The sequence below is a fragment of the Typopeltis vanoorti genome, chromosome 26, assembly GCF_054136105.1.
Source record: "Typopeltis vanoorti isolate ZY-2024b chromosome 26, IOZ_Tvanoo_1.0, whole genome shotgun sequence".
NCBI lineage: Eukaryota > Metazoa > Arthropoda > Arachnida > Uropygi > Thelyphonidae > Typopeltis > Typopeltis vanoorti.
The window spans coordinates 29,783,836-29,805,963 of NC_143574.1; the positions used below are offsets into that span (position 1 = coordinate 29,783,836).

The 22,128-nt window shown below is 35.3% G+C and overlaps 1 protein-coding gene across 2 annotated transcripts in view; it reads right to left on the reverse strand.

Moving 5' to 3' along the window:
* Positions 1-22,128, reverse strand: part of Kaz (E3 ubiquitin-protein transferase Katazuke) — a 204,426-nt gene that overhangs the window by 90,660 nt on the left and 91,638 nt on the right. For both annotated transcript variants that reach the window (XM_090414968.1, XM_090414969.1), the window contains exon 4: positions 5,518-5,703. In XM_090414968.1, the coding sequence (XP_090271094.1) occupies positions 5,518-5,703 (186 nt within the window). The remainder of the gene's footprint in view (positions 1-5,517; positions 5,704-22,128) is intronic.

Sequence of the window (22,128 nt, forward strand, 5' to 3'; positions counted from 1 at the left end):
GTGATTGTCCCAACTTTCACTAAAAGTTCTTGATTGTATATAGAAGAAAGCAATCCACCTAGTAGGTGATCTCCTACTCTCACGCTCCCTTCAGGCACTTTCTGGGCACAGACATGGAAACTACGAATACCATGCCTCTAATTATGCAGAATAAGCAGCCAGTGGTCAATCTCTGTACATAATTCTATTTCAATCATATCAAAGCAACTCCTCTTCCTTTTTTCCCTTCATTTCACCCACTTCTGTTTTCTTGGGAATAACCTTTCCCCATGCTGTTTTTCCCAACGAATACAACCTCCAGTTTTTAAAAAAGCAAGGAAGGAAGAGCATTTCATCTTATGCACTATTGTTAATTGATTCTTTCTTTCTTTCTTTCCTTTGCCCACATATGGTACCTTTGCAGAATAGGCTTTGTAACTTCTTTTTGTATGTGTAAGACAATAATAAAAAGTAATGCTCAAACCAATTAATGTATAAATCCAAGGAGCTGAATTATAAAGAAAACATTTGATCAAAGAATAGAGACAACAGATATGAGAGTTCTCATATCTGTCATCTCCATTCCTTGATTCAAATTCTTAGATCTCCATTTATATCTGGTCTCCAAAATTATGGAATTGAACAAATGATATCAGTGATAGAACTATTAAAAATGAAGAGATCACAAAAGAAATCAGTGTCATTAATATCCAAGAATGTGTAAGTGGAGTTAATGGAAATGATATAATCACTCAAACAGAACCGAAGATGAAAGATTAGTCATATGTTTCAAAGTGCTTGGAGCAACAATGGCAGTGAATACGACTTGAAGGATGTCCATGATATAGAAGATAATAGTAAGCGATAACTGAATCAGAAATCTGAAAACATAATAGCTGATATGAAACAAACATTGAAATATCGTGTTGGATTATCAGTATGCTGGGTAGACCTGTAGGGATGAAAATAATGAAAGAGAAGATATGAATAATATTAGTTGCATCACCCTCCTCAGGGGCTCACTTTAGTGAGTATGGGCATGGCAAACCTGAGGTACCTGATGCTGGACCATGCCTTACTTCATATAATATACATCTGTTATATTATCTGAGGACTGGTCCCTCCTCTTCCTTCCTTGCTTCTCTTCTTGCTCCTTACCCCAATGCTATTAGAGTATTCAAAGGCTAGGGGTGAATCTTTCCTATTTTGCTGTGTCATTTCATCTTATGCACTATTGTGTGGCACCAACCCATCTGGCCAGCATGGTGCTATAAAGCCAAATACCTCCCCATGAGAACAATGCAAATGATGAATAAAGTAGAAAAATTACATACTGACTCGTCCGTCGCCCAGCATAAAAAGGGATGTGTCCCGGACTTAGGCAGAGGGACTAGGTCGAAAAATATGCTACGGTCTCCACTAGCTACAATGAGTTCACCTACAGTGCACAATAATAGAAGGATATTAGTAGGAACATGTAACTGCAGATCTCTACGGGATGGTGATAGACTGGAAGAACTGATGAAGGAATTGGACCATATAAAATGAGACGTTGTGGGCCTTTCAGAGATAAGAAGGAAAGAAGAAACTCTCATGTGATTAAAAGATGGACATCTACTCTACCACTGTGAATGTGACAGAAACTCAACTGGTGGTGTAGGATTCCTAATAAATAAAACAATCAAGGACAATGTCCTGTTTGTTAATAAAATAACATCAAGAATAGCTGAACTAAGTCTCTTCATAAATAAAAGACACCAATTGAAGATTATACAAATATACACCCCAACTAGGGACCATCCAGATGGATAGAAGATTTCTATGAAACATTAGCATCCACATTAAATAATTCTAAACAATTCTACATAATTATCATGGGCGACTTTAATGCCGAGATTGGAAGCAGAGATGACCATCTGAACTCCATTGGTAAATTTGGATTTGGACAGAGGAATGAAAGAGGAGAAAGACTTGAATTTGCAGAAGAAAATAACCTCTTTATTATGAACAGCTTTTTCAAGAAGAAAATCAACCAAAAATGGACAAACTTACAATGAAATAGACTTCATTCTCTCCAACAGAAGATATATAATAAATAATACCGAAGTGCTTAATAGATTTAATACAGGACGTGACCACAGACTAGTAAGAGCAAAAGTATGGATCAACAAAAAATGGGAATGGAATAAGCTCATAAGAAAAGAGTCCAATTTAGTGAATCTACAAAACCTCTACCACAATAAAAGCTGTTATAGAGAATCACTCAAAAATGAACTAAAAAAGTTAAACACAGCTACTACCATTGATGATGCTAATGAAATCTTAACAAAATCTATCTTGAATTGTGCAATAGAAATAGGAGGTGTAAAAAAGGCACCAAAGAGAGGAAAAACTAAAACAGGAAACCTTAGATCTGATGAAGAAAAGAAGAGATATGAAAAGAAATTTGAATAATACCAATAAAATAGAATATGCAAATTTGTAAAACTATATGTAAAAGGATGAAACATGAAATTAGATTGTATAATACTAAGAAAATTAAAGAAACAATAGAAAACAACAGTAATATGAAGGTCCTAAGATGAACATTATCAGTTGAAACAAAGGAAATAGCTGCTGTAAGAGGAAAAATGATGAACTTATAAAAAAAAAAAAATAGAGATGCGATAATCAAAAGAATTCAGGAATTTTATACTGAACTCTATGAAGACAAAGACCGAGACATCCAAGAATCATCTATGGATAACTCGAATGAGAAAGAACACGATGCCCCTGAGATCTTACAAGGTGAAGTGGAAATGGCACTGCAGGAAATGAAGAATGGAAGGGCCCCACGAGAAGATGGAATTATGGTAGACTTCTTAAAACTGGGAGGAAGCCCTGTCATCAAACAGCTGACTAAACTCTTCAATAAATGCCTAAAACAGAGAAAAATTCCAAAAAAATGGAACAATTCACTTCTAATATTAATTTTTAAAAAGGGCAATAAGGAAGAAATTAAAAACTACAGACCTATAAGCCTACTCCCTGTCATATATAAAGTCTTCACAAAAATTATAATAGAGTAAAATCTGAACTAGAGGGAATGCAATCCTGTGAAAAAGCCAGATTTAGAAAGAATTACAATACTTTGGATCATATCACACATTAAGACAGCTCATTGAAAAATCAATTGAATATAATAAACTCTCATGTCTGGCCTATATAGACTACGAAAAAGCATCTGATTCAGTTAAAACATCTGCAACACTAAAAGCACTTGAAACCAAGAAACCATAAATTAAACATATTTATAATAATGCAACTTCTGTAATTAAATTATATAAGAACAGTGAAAAGTGTTCCCAATACAAAAAGGCATCTGGCAAGGTGACACCATATCTCCCAAATTATTTACAGCTGCACTAGAGGAAGTCTTTAAAAGACTTGATTGGGAAACAAAAGGAATAAACATAAATGGAGAAAGGCTGCATCATCTGAAATTTGCAGATGATATTGTCCTAATAGCAGATAATCTTGAAGATCTGGAAGAAAGGCTAAATCAGCTAAATGAAGCCTCCAGAGTAATTGGATTAAAAATAAATAGAGAAAAAACAAAAATAATGATGAATAAATACATAAACCATAGAACTGTCAAAATTGAAAACCATGAAATAGAACAAATTACTTCATATGTATATTTGGGCCAACTGTTATCCTTTGAGGATTGCCAAAGAAAAGAGACTGAACAAAGAATTCATCTTGGATGGGCGGCTTATGGGAAAATGAGAGACATATTCAGAAATGACATTCCTATGAGTCTAAAAAAGGAAAGCTTTCGACCAGTGCATACTTCCTGTCCTAACATACGGAGGAGAAACATGGACTTGAACAGAAGCCCTAAACAAAATGCCGAGAACAACACATCGCATGGAGAGAAGTATGCTAAAAATAACATTAAGAGATAAGACAAATACCTGGATAAGATCTCAAACAGGTGTCAAGGATATTTTAAAATACGTTAAACAGGCTAAGTGGAGATGGGCCAGATGCAGTGACGGGAGATGGACTAGAAAAACAACAGAGTGGAGACTAATGGTTGGAGCAAGACAAAGAGGAAGACTGAGAAGAAGGTTGGGGGATGAACTGGAACAAATTGCAAGAGTGAGTTGAATGGGAGAGGCAGAAAACTGAGTGGTCTGGAAAATCATGAGGGGAGATCTTCGTCCAGCAGTGGACAGAACCAAAAGGTTAGAGAAGTTGTAGTAGTTACATCACCTAAGCTAATAACTTGCTTATAATTTTGAAAGATTTTCAGACATGTCACTTAAAGCTGACATGCTCTCTATCACCAGTCAAATTATTGTTTGAATGATATCTTGTTTTCACTGTGTATCAATTGTGTGTAGTAGCAATAATAATAATAACAACAAATTAGACTGCAAAACTAGAAATTAATGACTATGCATCATGCATTACATCCACGAAGTGATGTTGACCAGCTGTACCTACCAAGAAGAATAGGTGGATGGGGTCTGCTGCAAATGAGCAGACTGCGGAAGAAGAAGAAATTAGTTTAAAAATTACACTGACAATAGCTGTGAACAAATGTTTCAAGCCATCTCACAGGAAACAAATCCAATTACAAAAAGGAATAGCAAAATAACCGATATGTGCACTGCAAAAATAAACCCTTGCATGGCCAATTTCTTTACTAAGGAAAAAATTGACATGACTAAGACGTGACAATGGCTACAATATCGATATATTAAAAAAGAAACAGAGGGATTTATTCTAGCTGCTCAAGTACAGGCATTACAAACTAATGCAATCAAAGCAAAAATTTTGAACATCAATAATAACAGCAATTCCGATTATGTGATCAGAAAGATGACACTGCAGAACATCTAATCAGTGCCGGCAGCAAGATAGCACAAACTGATTATAAATACCACCATGATCAAGTGGCCAAAATAATTCATTGGCACATAGGCAAAAAATATGGATTTCCTACTTCTAATAACTGGTGGCAGCATAAAATAGAAAGCACTGGAAAACAAAACAGAAAAATTCTCTGCAACTTTAGAATCTGAATTGTTCTGTGAATGATATCCTGTTTTGACTGTGTATCAATTATGTGAATAAAATAATAATTTAGATTCTCCTATAATAATAATTATTATATGCTTAGCGCCAAGTGATTCAGGAGGTCTTGAGGCAAAATGGCCCACTCCTCCTTCAGAACAAGGAGAAGAACTAGTCTGTTTTCTGGAGGGGAACGAGCAGCAATGCATCTCCCAATTGCATGAAAGGAGCTGATATATTACAGTATTAATATTTAGAGCTGGTTTATATATACATATGTATGAACCTAATACTATACAATTCCCCCACTCTTTGTCTCAGCTTTAATAATTTACTGAAGTTAGATATATGCAAATTGTACTAAAAATGAATAATTTAGAGTTAACATTTTAGAGAAAAAGTGATGTTCTTGATTTTTTTTTAATCAGTGATTTTGAATAAATTATTATCAATTAAAGTTAATTTATAATGTACCTTTCTCTTTAAAAGATTGAGTTTTTCAACCATACCACCAAGAAGTGCATTAAGTTCCCCCACTGTTGGTGATCGCTTTTGAAGACCTTTTTCTAGGTCATTGGCTGCAGCCTGTACATGGGAAACTTCTCTGTCAATATTCTTTTGAGCTGCTCGAAATTTCTTGTTGAGGACTTCATAAGGGACCTTAAAAACAAGCCATATCATTTAACTAGGGTAAACATGACTTTCAATAATTTAAAATGTGTTTTGTAATTTCACAAGCTAGAACAAAATTACCTGTTATACCAGTAATGTTAAGGGTTCAGCCTCCATTGGATAAAATTGAATATTCATATTGAAAAGGAGAATGTTTAAGAAAGTTTTAAAATGAATCAAAGTCGAACTGCACTTACAAATAAATTCAATACATCAAATCTCTTCCCACTTTACAATTAGGCAAATAAGCAAAATGAAATATATATGAACTTTGTGATTCAGCAAAACAATGATGATCTTCTTGCAAAAAAGTATATCCCACATACTAGATACAAAACTTTGACCCTACATTTGATTTTCTATGATTTTAGTTAGTTATTATTTATAATTTCAAAAGGTTTGATTAAGTCACTCTTTTAAATTCAATTTCTTTTCACTTGATTCTTACAAGTTTTCAAGCAATAATAACGTGGAATCGATTAATTCAAATTATGCCAAATTTATTTATTATTTTCTATATGTCCATGCAGTTAGCCGAATGGCTATGTGCTTGGAAACTATATGCCTGGGAAAGGAGTGCCCTTGGTTTGATTCCCGTCACTGACGTGAGGAGCTTAAGGATCTTTCTCAGACATAGCCAAGTTAGCTGTTCTTGGGCATGTGCTGCAGGGTTTTTCTCCCCAGTTTATCTAGGGTTTTTCCTCCCGCAAGCAGGCAAACTAGTCCTGTGAACACATGCATCTACAGACATAGGACACACTGGGAGGCATAGGGCTAGTTATTAGGCCTAGTGGTCCCGTAACAGACCACTAGGCCTAATATGTGAAGGGAAGAAGATTTTCTATATCATTATTATTATTTATTTATGTATATTCAAGCACAATACACAAACTAACCAATGAATCTAACACTGTTATTAGGTCAGATAATCTTAATTTATGTGATCATTTCATCGCTGTCAGCAGTTAACATATCATTATTCTCCTTACCTAATAAGAAAAACTAGCTGGTTCTTGGCTATCAACAGCTAACATCTGCTATATTAAAATTTCAGGCTAAATGTTTCATGCTGGTGTAGAATTTAAGATTTACAATAACATTTTAACTAAAAAACATACAGATTATTTGTATTCTGTACATTGAGTAAATTTCGTTTCTCTTTGAAATCTTCTGTCATTCTAAATTAAATTTTCAACTTAGAATTAGTGTTTGTAATGAAGGAATTTGTTCAAATGAATTGTCAAATTAATTTAAAATCTCACTTGTTAGTTATATATTATTTAGTAAGAGATAAAAATTCAGATAAACAGACTAACTTTTCTACTTTGCCATGCTCAGTAGAACAGTCAGTTTGGCATTTCTTGTACATTATAAAAATAAACTGTTTTCATGGCATAATTAAAATACGATTCCCTCCACTAAGAAAAGAACTATTAACGTTTCAAATAGAATGCTGAAACCTGTAATGGCAGTACAATCTAGCAAGCATTAAGCAATAACTGGATGTGCCGTTATATTTCTGAGATAGTACATAACTAAACAAAACAATAATGGATGTTGCACATATCACTTGTTCATTAGTTGTGAGAGGGAATAAGATAAAAAAACAATTTTGAAAATATTAAAAGACCGAGAAAAGAAATGGAAGGAAAGGTAATGAAAGATTAAGAGACTAAAAAATAAAGTTGTGTGTAGTAAACATCGATGGGATGCTGCATACTCTATGGGAGGAGTTATACTTGAGGAAGTTGGGGAGACAAGAGATCTGGGGTTGATCATTGATAGAAACCTGAAGTTTAGGGGACATATTGCAAAGGTGGTGAAGGTAACACAGAGGATTGCTGCAATTATGAGAAGGACACTGACCTGCAGAGATAAGAGAGTTATCATTCCGTTGTATGTCTCTGATCAGACCACACTTAGATTATTGTTCTCAGATTTGGTCCCCAGGATTTGAAGGGGATAAATTAACTGTGGAAAAGATAGAAAGACGGATGACAAAGATGGTCTCAGGACTGTACAAGGATAGTTATGAGAATCGGCTGAGGGAATGTGGACTGCAGAGTTTGGCAGATAGAAGAAGGAGAGGTGATATGATTGAGACTTTTAAACTGTTGAGAGGTGGTTACAGGGTTGACGCTGGGGAGTTCTTTCACTTGGTTGAACAGTGGGAAGGAGTGATGACAAGAGGCCATCCCTGGAAGTTACAAAAGGAAACTGTGAGCAAGAGGGTGAGGAGTGGTTTCTTTGCATGGAGGGTGGTTGAGCCATGGAATGCATTGCCTGATAGAGTGTGAGAGTGAGAAATGTCAATGCGTTTAAGCAGTGGTATGATAGACTGTGTTTCTTAGGAGGGACCTCCCTCGATGAGTCTTGATAGACTTGTGTTTCTTAGAAAGGACCTTCCATGATGAGTCTTTTGATTCCATGGAGTCTTGAATAATAATAATAATAATAATAATATAGTTATCCATCCATGCAGGATTCATCAGATAGAATAAACCAATCAGACATTTTATGAAAGCAACAGACTTTACTACCTTACAAATCAAGTTTTGTGATTCATGAACCATTGCTTTAATAAATAAGCTGTTCGAATTCTTTCTAATGAAAGTCAATTTCATTATGAAGTTTCTTAGTCAGAAATTACTGTACAAAAATAAGAGTTGGTATACTTCTGGTTATTTCAGAACCAGAACATGTTACATTCCGCTTTCATACAAAAAGTGAATACAGTGGTACCTCAACTAACAAACCGCTCAACATACGAACTTTCTTCATATCCCATTTCAACCTCTAGATACGAACCTTGATGCTTTTCTTTTCAAATTAACTAAAGCTTGTTTTACATTATACTTTTTTTAAAAAACTTTTTTATGCATGTTTAGCTGAGCAAGCACTGAATCGTCTCTCTAGTGTAACGATTGTTGTTACTATGTCGTATTTATCTGAAATATGATGAACGCTGCATGTATTTGCTTTTTTGTATATCTATTTCGGGTATTTGTGTAAACAAACAATACACTCCGTGAAGATTTTTTTAGGTTCGTATTTATTATGTATACTGTATGTATTTCTTTTTATAAGTGACATGTTTTTATTATTATTATAATAAAAACATGTCACTTATAAAAAGAAATACCCCCCCCCCGAGAAACACAAAGTATCATACCACTCCTTAAACTCATTTGCCGTTCTCGCTCATCACTCCATCAGGCAATGCATTCCATGGTTCAACCACCTTCCATGCAAAGAAACCACTCCTCACCCTTTTGCAAACAGTTTCCTTTCGAAACGTCCAGGATTTATTGTAGTGTCACGTTTATTTTCTGAATAATCTACCAGATAAGCATCATTTCACCGATCAACGTATTATTTTCAACATGGGGCCAAAGAAAACTAAGAAAGAAGAGAAGAAGAAAATCACAATAGAAATTAAGAAAGAGATTGTGGAAAAATATGAGAAAAGAGTCAGGCAAAGTGATCTGTGCAAGCAGTATGACTTGTCCAAATCCACCATAGCTACAATTGTGAAAAAAGCAGTTTTTTTTTTATAAGGAACTGGATGTGGCCAGAGGAGTATCTATCGTATCATCTTGAAGAAATAAAGTTATAGAAGAAATAGATTTGAGCTTGCAAATTCTTTTGCAAGCTTAAACTATTTACAAAGATCTCCCACACATAATAATAACCTTGCCATCCACTAGCAGTAGCAAAGACATCAGCAAAGAGTTTAAAGCTAGCAAAGAATGGTTTGAGAAATTCAAGAATAGAACCGGTATCCATTGTGTTGTTAGACATGGAGAAGGTGCTAGTGTTGACAAAGAAGCTGCTGAAAGATTCGTGAAGGAATATCAGACACTGATAGAGTCAGAAGATTACAGACCAGAACAATCTTTCAACTGCGATGAAACTGGGCTTTTCATTGTGGTTGAAAGCTTGTTCTGGTCTGTAACCTTCTAACTCCATCAGTTTCTGAAATTCCATTGCAGTTGAAAGCTTGTTCTGGTCTGTAACCTTCTGACTCCATCAGTTTCTGAAATTCCTTCACGAACCTTTCAGCGGCTTCTTTGTCAACACTAGCACCTTCTCCATGTCTAACAACACAATGAATACCGGTTCTATTCTTGAATTTCTCAAACCATTCTTTGCTAGCTTTAAACTTTTTGCTGATGTCTTTTCTACTGCTAGTGGATGGCAAATTTATTATGTGCAGGAGATTTTTGTAAATATTACTAAAATGCACGTACTAACCACAGTGATAAGTTTTAATACGCAAATATTTCATCCCAAGTATCTTGGGACATCCTCAGTACAGTAATTCAAACAATACTAGGAATAACATACAGTTAGGGCGCATGATTACAATGGAATCTCAATATGTGTGCAGTAACGTGTTATAGAAGTAAATTAAAATATAACTGAACAAAAAAATAAAATAAAATAAAATAAATATATATATATATATAAAGAGACTATTTTATTACAATTTTGTATGACAATTTCCCATACTTTAGGGATAGTAAGAACGTCGTTATGGTTTAAATTTGGTCTGTGTAGTAGGGCTTCAGCACTTTCTTTATATAAACGTTCATGTTTATATAAAGATCTATGTAAAAGTTTCGACTTTCCCCAATGGATCCTATGGTTTGGTTTTCAACTCCATGTTGAGATAGACCAGATTTCTGCAGCTAGAAAAGACGAATGTGGTCTTGATGTTCCGAGATGCGTTTCTGAACAGATCTACCTGTCTGTCCAAAGTAAGACGAATTACAGTAGCATGGGATCTCATAAACACCAGGTAACATCAGAGGTGAGAGTTGTCCTTAGGATAAGGTAAGTTATAGATCTGGTTGATAGGTTTGTAAGTAGTAGCAAAATTGTTTTTCTTCATAATTTTTGAAAGACATCTGGAGATGCCTTTGACATAAGGTATGGGAATCCTATGGGCTTCTTCTTGTCTAGGTTGATGTGTGGGGAAGTGACTGATGATTTTTTGAGTTGTTTTAAGATTATATCCACTTAGTATGGCTGTATTTTTGATTATTTCTAGTTCTTGGTTTAGAGATTCTTCAGAGGAGCAGAATTTGTGCGCTCTGGTAACTAGTGATTTAATGATGCCAAATTTCTGAGATGGATGATGAGTGGAAGAATTGTGAATGTAGCGACCTGAAAATGTAGGTTTGCGATAGACAGACGTGGTGATGGAACCCTCATCTTTTCTTTGAATGTGTAAATCCAGAAAGGAGATATCCTGTGGAGATTCTTTTTCTAACGTAAAGTTGATGCGAGGATGAAGAAGGTTTATTTTATCTAGAAACAGGTGCGATTCATGTTCGGGATGATCCCAAACTGAAAAGATGTCGTCGACATATTGTATGAATTTTTGGTTTGGGTTCAAAAGTGAGCATCTTTTTTTTTTTTTTTTTTTTTTCTTCCAGGTGTTCTAGAAACAGGTTTGCTAAGTTTGGTGATAAAGGAGACCCCATTGCTGTTCCTTCTTCTTGCTTGTAAATTTTACCTTTCCAAGTGAAGTAACCTGATGTAATAACAAATTTGAATAATTCAACTATATATATATATTCATTTTTCTAAATTAACTGACTTAAACCCGAGAATTATAACACAATGACATTTATTTGAAAAAACGCAACATGTTTCGTCAAGAATGACTTCTTCAGGTGATAAGAACATAGAAAGATAATAAAAGACACTTAAATTAACATTGACACACTCTAAAGCTATACAATTATAAAGCCATAATATTCGACTGTAAATTACAGTTATTATGAGCTTGAACTACAGTCCGAGTTAAAGTTCTATTGTTGTACACCTGTGCGTGTGTGGAATCACGCGATCTCCAGTATCTAATAGTAGAGTTGAAAGAGTCTGCCAAATTATAGCTAAGATTATTATTCAAATGAAAAGGGTCTAAGGTGATTTCCCTTGACTCGACAATGCGGCGCTCTATTTCATCATGGCTGATGTGTAGGTTTGAAGTCAATGTCCAATTTATTTCATGTTGGTGGCCTTCGTTGTTCGTGTTTATTGAAAGCAGGACATGGCCCGACAGAGCAGTTGCTCTGGTTCTCTTATAAGCAATGTCTCTCTGATGCTCTTCGAGACGTAGTAAGATAGATTTCTCTGTCTGCCCATAGTAAGGCTTTCCGCATTCACAAGTGACCTTGTATACACCTGGGAATTGTAGAAGGTTGTGAGGTTGTTTATAGTTGTTGAAGCGTGATATTATTTTTGGCAGAGTCGAGAAGCACGTTTTTATGTTAAACTTCTTTAAAATCCTGCTCAGTTTTTTGGATAGTGTGCTGATATATGGCAAGACGATATGACCTTTGGAGTCGTCCTGTGTCTCTACGTTGTTACGTTGACGGCGGGATAATTGGTTGTTAATACTTTTTAGAGAGTAGCTATGGGAAGCCTTCTCTCTCCTGTCTTAGCCAACATTTTTTTTCGAGGCCTTTGAAGAAAAGGCGATCTCCTCTTTTACTTTAAAACCAAAAATTTGGCTTAGATATGTGGACGATATATTCCTCATATGGGAGCATGGTACTGAGAATCTTCACAAGTTTCTCGACCACTTAAACAACCGCCATCAAGATATAAAATTGACTATGGAGATTGAAGAAAATAGTTCCATCTGCTTCCTAGATGTTAAACTCACCAAGACGCCTGAATCAATTAAAGTCTCTATTTTTAGAAAGCCAACACACACAGACAGATATTTGCATGCGTCCTCCCATCACCATCCAGCACAAAAGTTGGGTATTATATCAATTCTAGCGAATCGTGCAAGATCTGTACTGTCAGATGAAGAAGAACTGAAAGAGGAACTACATCTTAAATGGACCTTTAAAAACAATGGCTACTCTCTAAAAAGTATTAACAACCAATTATCCCGCCGTCAACGTAACAACGTAGAGACACAGGACGACTCCAAAGGTCATATCGTCTTGCCATATATCAGCACACTATCCAAAAAGCCGAGCAGAATTTTAAAGAAGTTTAACATAAAAACGTGCTTCTCGACTCTGCCAAAAATAATATCACGCTTCAACAACTATAAACAACCTCACAACCTTCTACAATTCCCAGGTGTATACAAGGTCACTTGTGAATGCGGAAAGCCTTACTATGGGCAGACAGAGAAATCTATCTTACTACGTCTCGAAGAGCATCAGAGAGACATTGCTTATAAGAGAACCAGAGCAACTGCTCTGTCGGGCCATGTCCTGCTTTCAATAAACACGAACAACGAAGGCCACCAACATGAAATAAATTGGACATTGACTTCAAACCTACACATCAGCCATGATGAAATAGAGCGCCGCATTGTCGAGTCAAGGGAAATCACCTTAGACCCTTTTCATTTGAATAATAATCTTAGCTATAATTTGGCAGACTCTTTCAACTCTACTATTAGATACTGGAGATTGCGTGATTCCACACACGCACAGGTGTACAACAATAGAACTTTAACTCGGACTGTAGTTCAAGCTCATAATAACTGTAATTTACAGTCGAATATTATGGCTTTATAATTGTATAGCTTTAGAGTGTGTCAATGTTAATTTAAGTGTCTTTTATTATCTTTCTATGTTCTTATCGCCTGAAGAAGTCATTCTTGACGAAACATGTTGCGTTTTTTTAAATAAATGTCAGTGTTATAATTCTCGGGTTTAAGCCAGTTAATTTAGAAAAATGAACATATCCCAACCCCGAGTTAATAGTACGTTTCATATATATATATATATATATATATATATATATATATATATATATTTTTTTTTTGTTCAGTTATATTTTAATTTACTTCTATAACACGTTACTGCACACATATTGAGATTCCATTGTAACCATGTGCCCTAACTGTATGTTATTCCTAGTATTGTTTGAATTACCGTACTGAGGATGTTCCAAGATACTTGGAATGAAATATTTACATATTAAAACTTATCACTGTGGTTAGTACGTGTTTTTTTTTAATAATGAATTCACTACAGGTTTCATTGTATAAAAACATCTTTGTAAATAGTTTGAGCTTGCAAGCAGATCATGTTTTGAGATACACTATCTCCTTTCAGTTGCATATCATTAATCCAAATGAGTGATAAAGTTTCCATTTCTTCCATAACTTTATTTCTTCGAAATGACACGATAAATACTCCTCTGGCCACACCCAGTTCCTTATAAAAATCTGCTTTTTCACTTTTTCATTGTAGCTATGGTGGATTTGGACAAGTCATACCGCTTGCACAGACCACTTTGCCCGACTCTTATGTGCAGGCATTTTCTTCCAAAATGCCTAAGAGAATGTTCATCACTAAGGAGGAAATGGCATTGCCAGGACACAAACCAATGAAAGGCAGACTAACTTTGCTTTCTTTGTGCCAGTGGCGACTTGAAGATAAAACTTCTGTTGGTTTACCACTCTGAAAATCTTAGAGTCTTTAAAAAGCAGAAAGTTAACAGCCACAAACTCAGCATTATGCGGAGAGGTAACAGCAGAGCCTGGGTAAACAGGCAGTTCTTCTGTGAGTGGATGACAGAGGTCTTTGCTCCCACAGTGAAACAGTATCTACAAGAAAAGGGTCTGCCTGAGAAAGTTCTTATAATAGGCAATGCTCCAGCACATCCACCACAGTTGGAAGAAGATTTGAATAAAGAGTTTAATTTCATCAAAATTAAGTTCTTGCCTCCTAATACCACACCACTCCTACAACCAGTGGATCAATATGTTATTTCCCACTTCAAAAGGCTTTATACCAAAGCACTTTTCCAAAGATGTTTCAAAGTTATCACTGACACAGAATTAACCCGCAGGGGATTCTGGAAGAATCACTTCAATATTCTTCATTGTCTACATCTTATTAGTCAGGCATGGGAAGATGTTTCTGTGAGAACTCTAAAATCAGCCTGGAAAAAGTTATGGCCAGACTGTGTCCGAGGAACTGCATTGGAAGGACCTGAAAGCGAAATTGACATTGTAGATACAGCTGTCTCCCTCGGCAAGACTAAACATTTGGAAGTTGATGAAGCAGATGTAGAGGAGCATAATGTTGAACTGACCATTGAAGAGCTATAGGAGTTAAAAAGAGGGCAGCAAAAAGAAGGGGATGAGGTAGAAAAGCAAATGTCTTAAGAGGATGAAGAAGACAGCAACAAAAAGGGAGTAATTCCAACAAGTGACGTAAAAAAATCTTGCAGCACTGGGGCAAATTGCAAGAATTGGTTAGCAAGTGGCATTCAAATCAAGGTACTGTTTCTAGAGCCACCAATATCTTCAACGACAATGTCATTAATCACTTTAGAAGGGTGTTAAGGAAACGACAGATTCAGTCAACGTTGGGTAGGTTTTTTAAAACTCCCGCAGCTAAGAGACAAAAAGAAGCAACTGATGACAACAAATCGAAAACTGCTGAACCACAAAACTAGCCACAAGAAAACTGATTTTTTTTTACAATTTAATGGAAGATGATTTTCATACTAATCATGAAAAACCAAAGATTTCATAAATAAAAATTAATATGTATCATCATCATCATCATCAAATTCCTGCCATGTACCCTCAAGGGGTGTACAGGATATGACAGTACTACATGAAAAAATTACATCATTACTATCTACAATTCTCCTCCAAATCAGTCTGTTACTTGTCAAGACTCCAATATTATCAGTTCTTATATTTCTACCGTCTAAGGCACTTTGTACCGTATCAATCCACCTATATCTTGGTCTTCCTCTGGGTCGTTTTCCTGCCAACCTGGCAGAGAACACTTGTTTTGCTAATCTTTCCTCTCCCAATCTATTTAAGTGACCATACCACCTGAGATTAGCTCTGCTAATGCATTCCTAGATGCTGACAATGTCAAGTTCTTTCCTAATATCCTCATTTTTAATATGATATTGCCATTGATGCCATCTGTTCACGCCTCGAATCTTTCTCAGGACTCTCATATCTGCTGTCTCTAGTCTTTGGTCAAGTGTTTTACTTCTGACCCAGCTCTCAGATCCATAAGTTAAAACTGGTTTGAACACTGTCTTGTATACAGCTAATTTAGTGTTCCGACTAATTTCTCTCTTATTCCATATGAATTTATTCAATTGACTTCCCACCATACCAGCTTTGCTGATTCTGTTGTCTATTTCTATATTTAATTTACCATCTTCAGTAAAAATCGTAAGTAGCTAAGTAGCTGAAATGTTTTACTTGTTCCACAGGTTCTCCATTCACAACACAGTTGACATTTTCAATGATTCTGCCTATTTTCATTGTCGTTGTCTTTTTATTGCTGACCTTCATACCACATCTATTACAACAGCTATTCAATTTAGTCAGAGAATCTTGCAGACTTGTAGCGGATTTATTTAGAAGTATAACATCATCCGCATAAAGCAAAGAGCTGACATTAACATCTCCAATTTTGATATCAGGTTCAATACCATTTCCTTCATAATGTGATTCATATAGATAATGAATAACAGAGGGGATAATGTACATCCTTGTCTCACACCAGATTTAACATTAAACCATCTTCCTGTACTTCATTCAATTCTAACTGCTGACTTACAACTCAAATAAAGACTAAGTATTGCTTGATATAATGCGAGATTGACACCATATAAAAATGTAGCGTATTGAATAGCTTCTCTCTTGGCACCTTGTCATATGCCTTTTCCAAATCGACAAAACTTAAATACAGATCTTTGTTATATTCCCATGCTTTCTCGACTATTTGTCGTAAAGTGAAGATCTGATCCTGACAGCCTCTATTTGGCCTGAATCCAGCTTGTTCTTCACCAAGCTTTTCTTCCACAATTCTTCTCAACTGTTTCTCAAGTATACTTGCATAGATCTTGCCAGGAACACTCAGTAGGGATATACCTCTGTAATTCTCACATTCGGTTTTATTTCCCTTTTTATATATGGGTACTATGAGAGCTCTACTCCAATCATCTGGAATTCGTCCCTCTGTCCAGGCTTCCTGAACTATGCAGTACAGCCACTGTAAGACTTTTATACCACTATACTTCAGCATTTCTGGTCAAATATCATCTACTCCTGCTGCCTCTCCACATTTCGAGCCTTTGATGGCTTTTTCTACTTCAAGTATGGATATGTATTCCTGACTGCATGCCTGGTCAGTGTTTTTTTATCACTGTGCTGTCATCACTGCTTGTTTCATTTAGCAGTTTTTCAAAGTAATTACTTCATACTTCAAGGATATCTTTTTCTCCTGTTTTCATGTCACTTTTATCATCTCTAACTCCTTTTATAGCACTGTTTCCTCCATTCCTAAGCTTCTTCAACAACCTCCAGAATATTTTGCCACCTTCTTGATATTTATTTTCTATTTTCTTTCCAAAGTCCTCCCATGACTTTTGTTTAGCTAGTTTTACGCACTGTTTAGCTTTCTTACATTTGTCTCTGTATTCTGTAAGAGTAAAAGCTGACTTATTCGCCAGGAACTTTTGATATGTTTTCTTCTTTTCCTTCACTGCCTCTTTAACTTCCTGTCCACCAGGGAGTTCTGATTTTTTTTATCCTTGCACACAACCTCACCACATGCCTTTCTGGCAAAATCAATCAATGTTTTCTTCAGAGTTTGCCACTGAATCTCCAAGGTTTGATTCCTGTTCTCAAACTCTTTCATTTTTTCTTCAACAATCTTTCTGTATTTTAGTCTACAGTTCGCATCTGAGAGCTGCTCAACTTTTATTCGCTTTAAAACTTTCTTACATGTTATTCTTTTCAATATGAAATTCAATTTTATCCTGCTCAAGACTAAATAGTGATCACTTCCAATTTCAAATCCTCTGTACACTCTGGTGTCCTGCACCAGGGAGTAAACATCACTATCAACAATAACATATTCAATGAGACTTTTCTTATTCCTAGCCTCTTCTCTCCATGTGAATTTGTGCACATTTTTATGTTGGAACATGGTGTTAGTAATAACCAGTCGATGTCCTGAGAAGAAATCCAACAGATATTTGCCATTATTATTAGCTTTGCTCTTTTCACCAAATTTTCCCAAAATATTTTTGTATGTCTCACAATCATTTCCTACTCTGCTATTTAGATCCCCAACAAGGACCAACTTTTCCTTTTTCATTGTGTCAGTTGCTTTTTCTAAAGCGTCAAAAAATTCCTCCACTTCTACCTTAGTAGAACCTTCTGTGGGATCATAGGCACAAATAAGTCTCATTGTCCAGTTCCCCATTCTCATATTTTCCCACATTACTCTACTTGAGACTGACTGCCATTCAAGGAGATTAGCCTCATATTTTGTGTTGAATACTATGGCTACTCCTTCTTTTCCTCGATTGTCATTGCCTGAATATAACATTTTGTATTTACTGCTCAGAAAGATCTCACCAGTTTTGGTCTTTTTTGTTTCAGTCACACCTATTATGTCGATCTGGTACTTATCTAATTCCTCAGCTAGCTCCATTTCTTTGCCATTCAGGCTTCTTACGTTGATAGTACCTATCTTTAACTCTGGTGATGTTGAGTTGGGGTTTGTTTTCAGATTTGTTCCAGTAGCTGACTTTTCGCTGTTCGCCCTGGTTCCCTGGTGAAAACAACGGGGGCCTTGTTTAACCGGGCGACGCCCCAGCCGGCATGAAATTTTGTCATGTTGTACCATCATTTTTTATTTTGGTTTAACCAATAAGCATACAATTCGGTTGGCTAAATCCCAAATTGCCAGCCCATCCTCGTTCAATCAGTATCAAAGTAGATACACCCAACAGGGTGCACCACGAGAAGGTGAGGATTGGACATTAGGTCAGAAGCCCTGGTCGGTTCTCCACATTCCTTTAAAGGCTATGTGGAGGTCTCCTCTCAGTTATACAGCTTTGACCCTTAAGCACCCCAATTAATATGTAATGGTATACAAAATGTATATTTATAGTGTAAAAATACTCCTCCATTTCTTTGCATTTTTTTCATTTAGTTGAGAATAGTTTTTTTTTTTTTTTGAATTTTTGAATCTGGGAACAAATTAATTGATTTCCCATAAGATATAATGGAAAATTGGGTTTCGAGATACACACTTTGAGATACAAACTGCAGTCAGGAACGATTAAGTTCGTAAGTTGAGGTACCACTGTACATTATTTACAAAAAGTGTTTTAAGTGGAGAAGATAAAAGATCTATATTCTTCATTCTGAATTGTTATTTATGAACTTTAACTGAATAATAATTTTTATAGGCTTATTATATTCTAAGGAAAATTAAGATGAAGGAAGAACTACTGAATTCAGGATGCAATATACAAGTTGGGTGCATGAAAGTGCTACAATTCCTATTTATTTGCTCATAAAAAACATATTCAACAACACATTGTTGGTGAAAATGAGAGTATAGAGAATTCTCCCTCCACCCCATTACAAGCATCTTACTTAGAATGAGTTTAATCAATTTAAAAGACCGTTGGTTATCTGGTGTTAATATATATAGAAAGAGAGTAATCTGTATGATAGAGAAGAATTTATGGAGACAAAAACATGTGGAGTAATTACTTATAATTATGAACATAACACTCAATGTTTCAACCTCTGTATCGAGTTAATCACTGAAAAAACATACATATGCACAGGATACAAGCTACATTGACACTACACAAAAGTAAGACAGACCTAAATGTTTTTTTAATCATTATTCCTATTCTGACCTCTTTGTAAAAAAAAAAAAAATAATCAAAATAAATTTTTATACATATAAGTATAGTAATATACACATGATAAAAAAAAATCTGAATAAATAAAAATACGGTTTTATACCAGAACTAAAAGAAACACATCTTTGCCATCCTCGTATATTAAGGTTTTTTTTTGTGTTGAGTTCTGTCATGTTCTGAACCCAATATAGATTGCAAATGGATCCTCAGATTCTTGGAATTACTAATTCATCATTCTAGTATAGATTCAGAGATGTTTCAGCATCTCGCAAGCTTCCTTGAACTTTCTTTCAAACCAGGTTTAGGTGCAGCGTAGGGACTTCGTACCTTTCTAGTTGATTCTGTGATGTGTTTGGAGTGCATGATCTGACAAGCCAGTTTTACCGTAGTAGAAGAATTTAATGGGATGGTGCACCATTTCCCCTATGTAGGGTAGGTTGCAGGTGCACTGAATTTTGCAAACCCTGGGGTGGGCAATGTAGGGAAGTGGATCTTTGGATGAGCTCAGTATACTTTTTAATTTCGCAGAACGTTTGAAAGTTGCCTTAATGCTTATTTATGTAATGCTCCATCTATTTTTTTCTAATATTCCCTAATGTATGGTATGGTTATGCCATTCTTGTAATCTTTTCTGCTTTTAGTGGTATTATTATTGAGGATCTTGTGAAGTGTTATTTTGTTGTAGCTTTTTTTTTTTTTTAAATAAATGTTTAGCTAATATTTTCATATTACTTCTTCAGCACCTGTTCACTGGAGCAAATTGTTAGAGCTCTATGTTTGAGGATGCTGATGACCCCTAGTTTTTGTGTAGAATGGTGGTATGAATTTTTGTGTATACATTGGTCTGAGAGTGTAGGTATGTGGCAGACTGAATGAAAGGTAGCCTCAGGGAATATGCATAACAAGTGTGTCTAGAAAAGGAAGACAGTTACTGTTTTCAATCTCAATGGTAAATTGAATATGTTTTTGTTGTTTGTTCAGGTGGCTGAGGAATGTATTTAATGTTTTGTGGCTGTGGGGCCAAATGGTGAAAACAACATATCTGAGCCAGACTTCAGGCTTGCTAAATCTAGAGCTCAGTGCTCAATATCTTAAATGTAAACATTAGCTATGGGGAAGGGAGAATGGTGAACACATGGGCGTATCTTCTTTTTGCAAGTAGAAATTATTTCGTCATATGAAATACATGGAGAAAAGTAAGTGGGCAGAGAGGGCCATGATATCAGGACATTAGTGAAAAGGGTAGTTATGTCTAAACTGACTAATATATCTTCTTGTTGAGTGTGATGTTTTTATTTTTGTTAATGAAATGTGTATTATTCATGTGTGTGTGGGGGAGGGGAATGACTTACCCATTCCTTAAGTGTAGCCGATAGTTTCTCAGTTAAGTGATAATTGGGGGCTGCCGATTCCTTGAACTATTGGTTGTAGTGGTGTGTGATTTGTGTGTTTCAGGCAATCCATAAATTCTGGGAGCACAGGCATAATGTGGTAATAGCTTTTTAATTGTTAACTCTTTTTTTATCATCTGTATATTATTATGTTTATATGTATAAAAATTTATTTTGTCAATTTATATTTATCTATAATTTTTTTATTTATTATTTCTTCACCAGAGGTCAAGCTAGGATAAACAATTAACAAAACATTTAGATTTATCTTACTTTTGTGTGGTGTCATGTAGCCTGTGTCCTATGCATACGTATGTTTTCAGATGATGACCTCAGTACAGAGGTCGACATGGCGAGTGTTATTTTCATAATTATAATTACTGCAACACATGTTTCTGTCTCCATAAATTCTTCACAACGAATGCTGACTTAAGTAACCTTAAAATGACTTAAAACTGACCTTCAAAGCTGCATTCCCTTAAAAGAAAGATCTGTATGATTGGAAAAATTTTAAGTTTATCATGGTGTGCTTGTATAATTATATTTTAATAATTTGATGATGTATATGAAACTTTTTTTTTTGGTTATTCAACTGTTTGAAATCTCTTGCTCCTTGTATTATCTAGACCAGCGTTTCTCAACCTGTGGTCCGCGACGATGGGATAGGTGGTCCGCAGGGGTAGATTTAAATAAATATATATTTTTTAATTATCCAAACAAAACAAATTAAAATTGAATAAGTAGGTAAAAATTATTGAAATAAAATGGATACTTAAAAAAAAAATTACAAACAGCAGCAGAATGTTCATGGAATGAACATTCTGCCGCTACAAATTATTGTAGCAGCAGAATGACGTGTAATAAAAGAGGGGTGAAGTGAACAACAATATGGTTTTATTGCTTCTGCCTTCCCTTGCTGTACTGTCAGATATGAGGTCAACATTTGTTATCCACATTTCAACCAATTGCTTGTTGTTTATTGATTTTTATTATTCAAGGTTTTCCTCCTACAACCAAGGCTTAGTATATCTTCAGAAGTGCTAAGTGATACTTGGACAAAGTGTCTAACTACAGTATTTATATATTTTTCTGAAACGTTTTTTTTAATAATGGAAAAGTGGCTTAGAACTAGGACTTTGAAAAGCAAAGCACATGAAACAGGTGATGCTAACCCAATTGTGATACATGTATTGTAACGGCAAGTAAATCGGATACTATTAAAGTAGAAGAAACAAGCAGTTCAAAGAAAAATTACAGTAGGAAATATAACAGCTCATATTTGGAATTCGAGTTTACTTGGTATGGAGATGAAAATGAACAG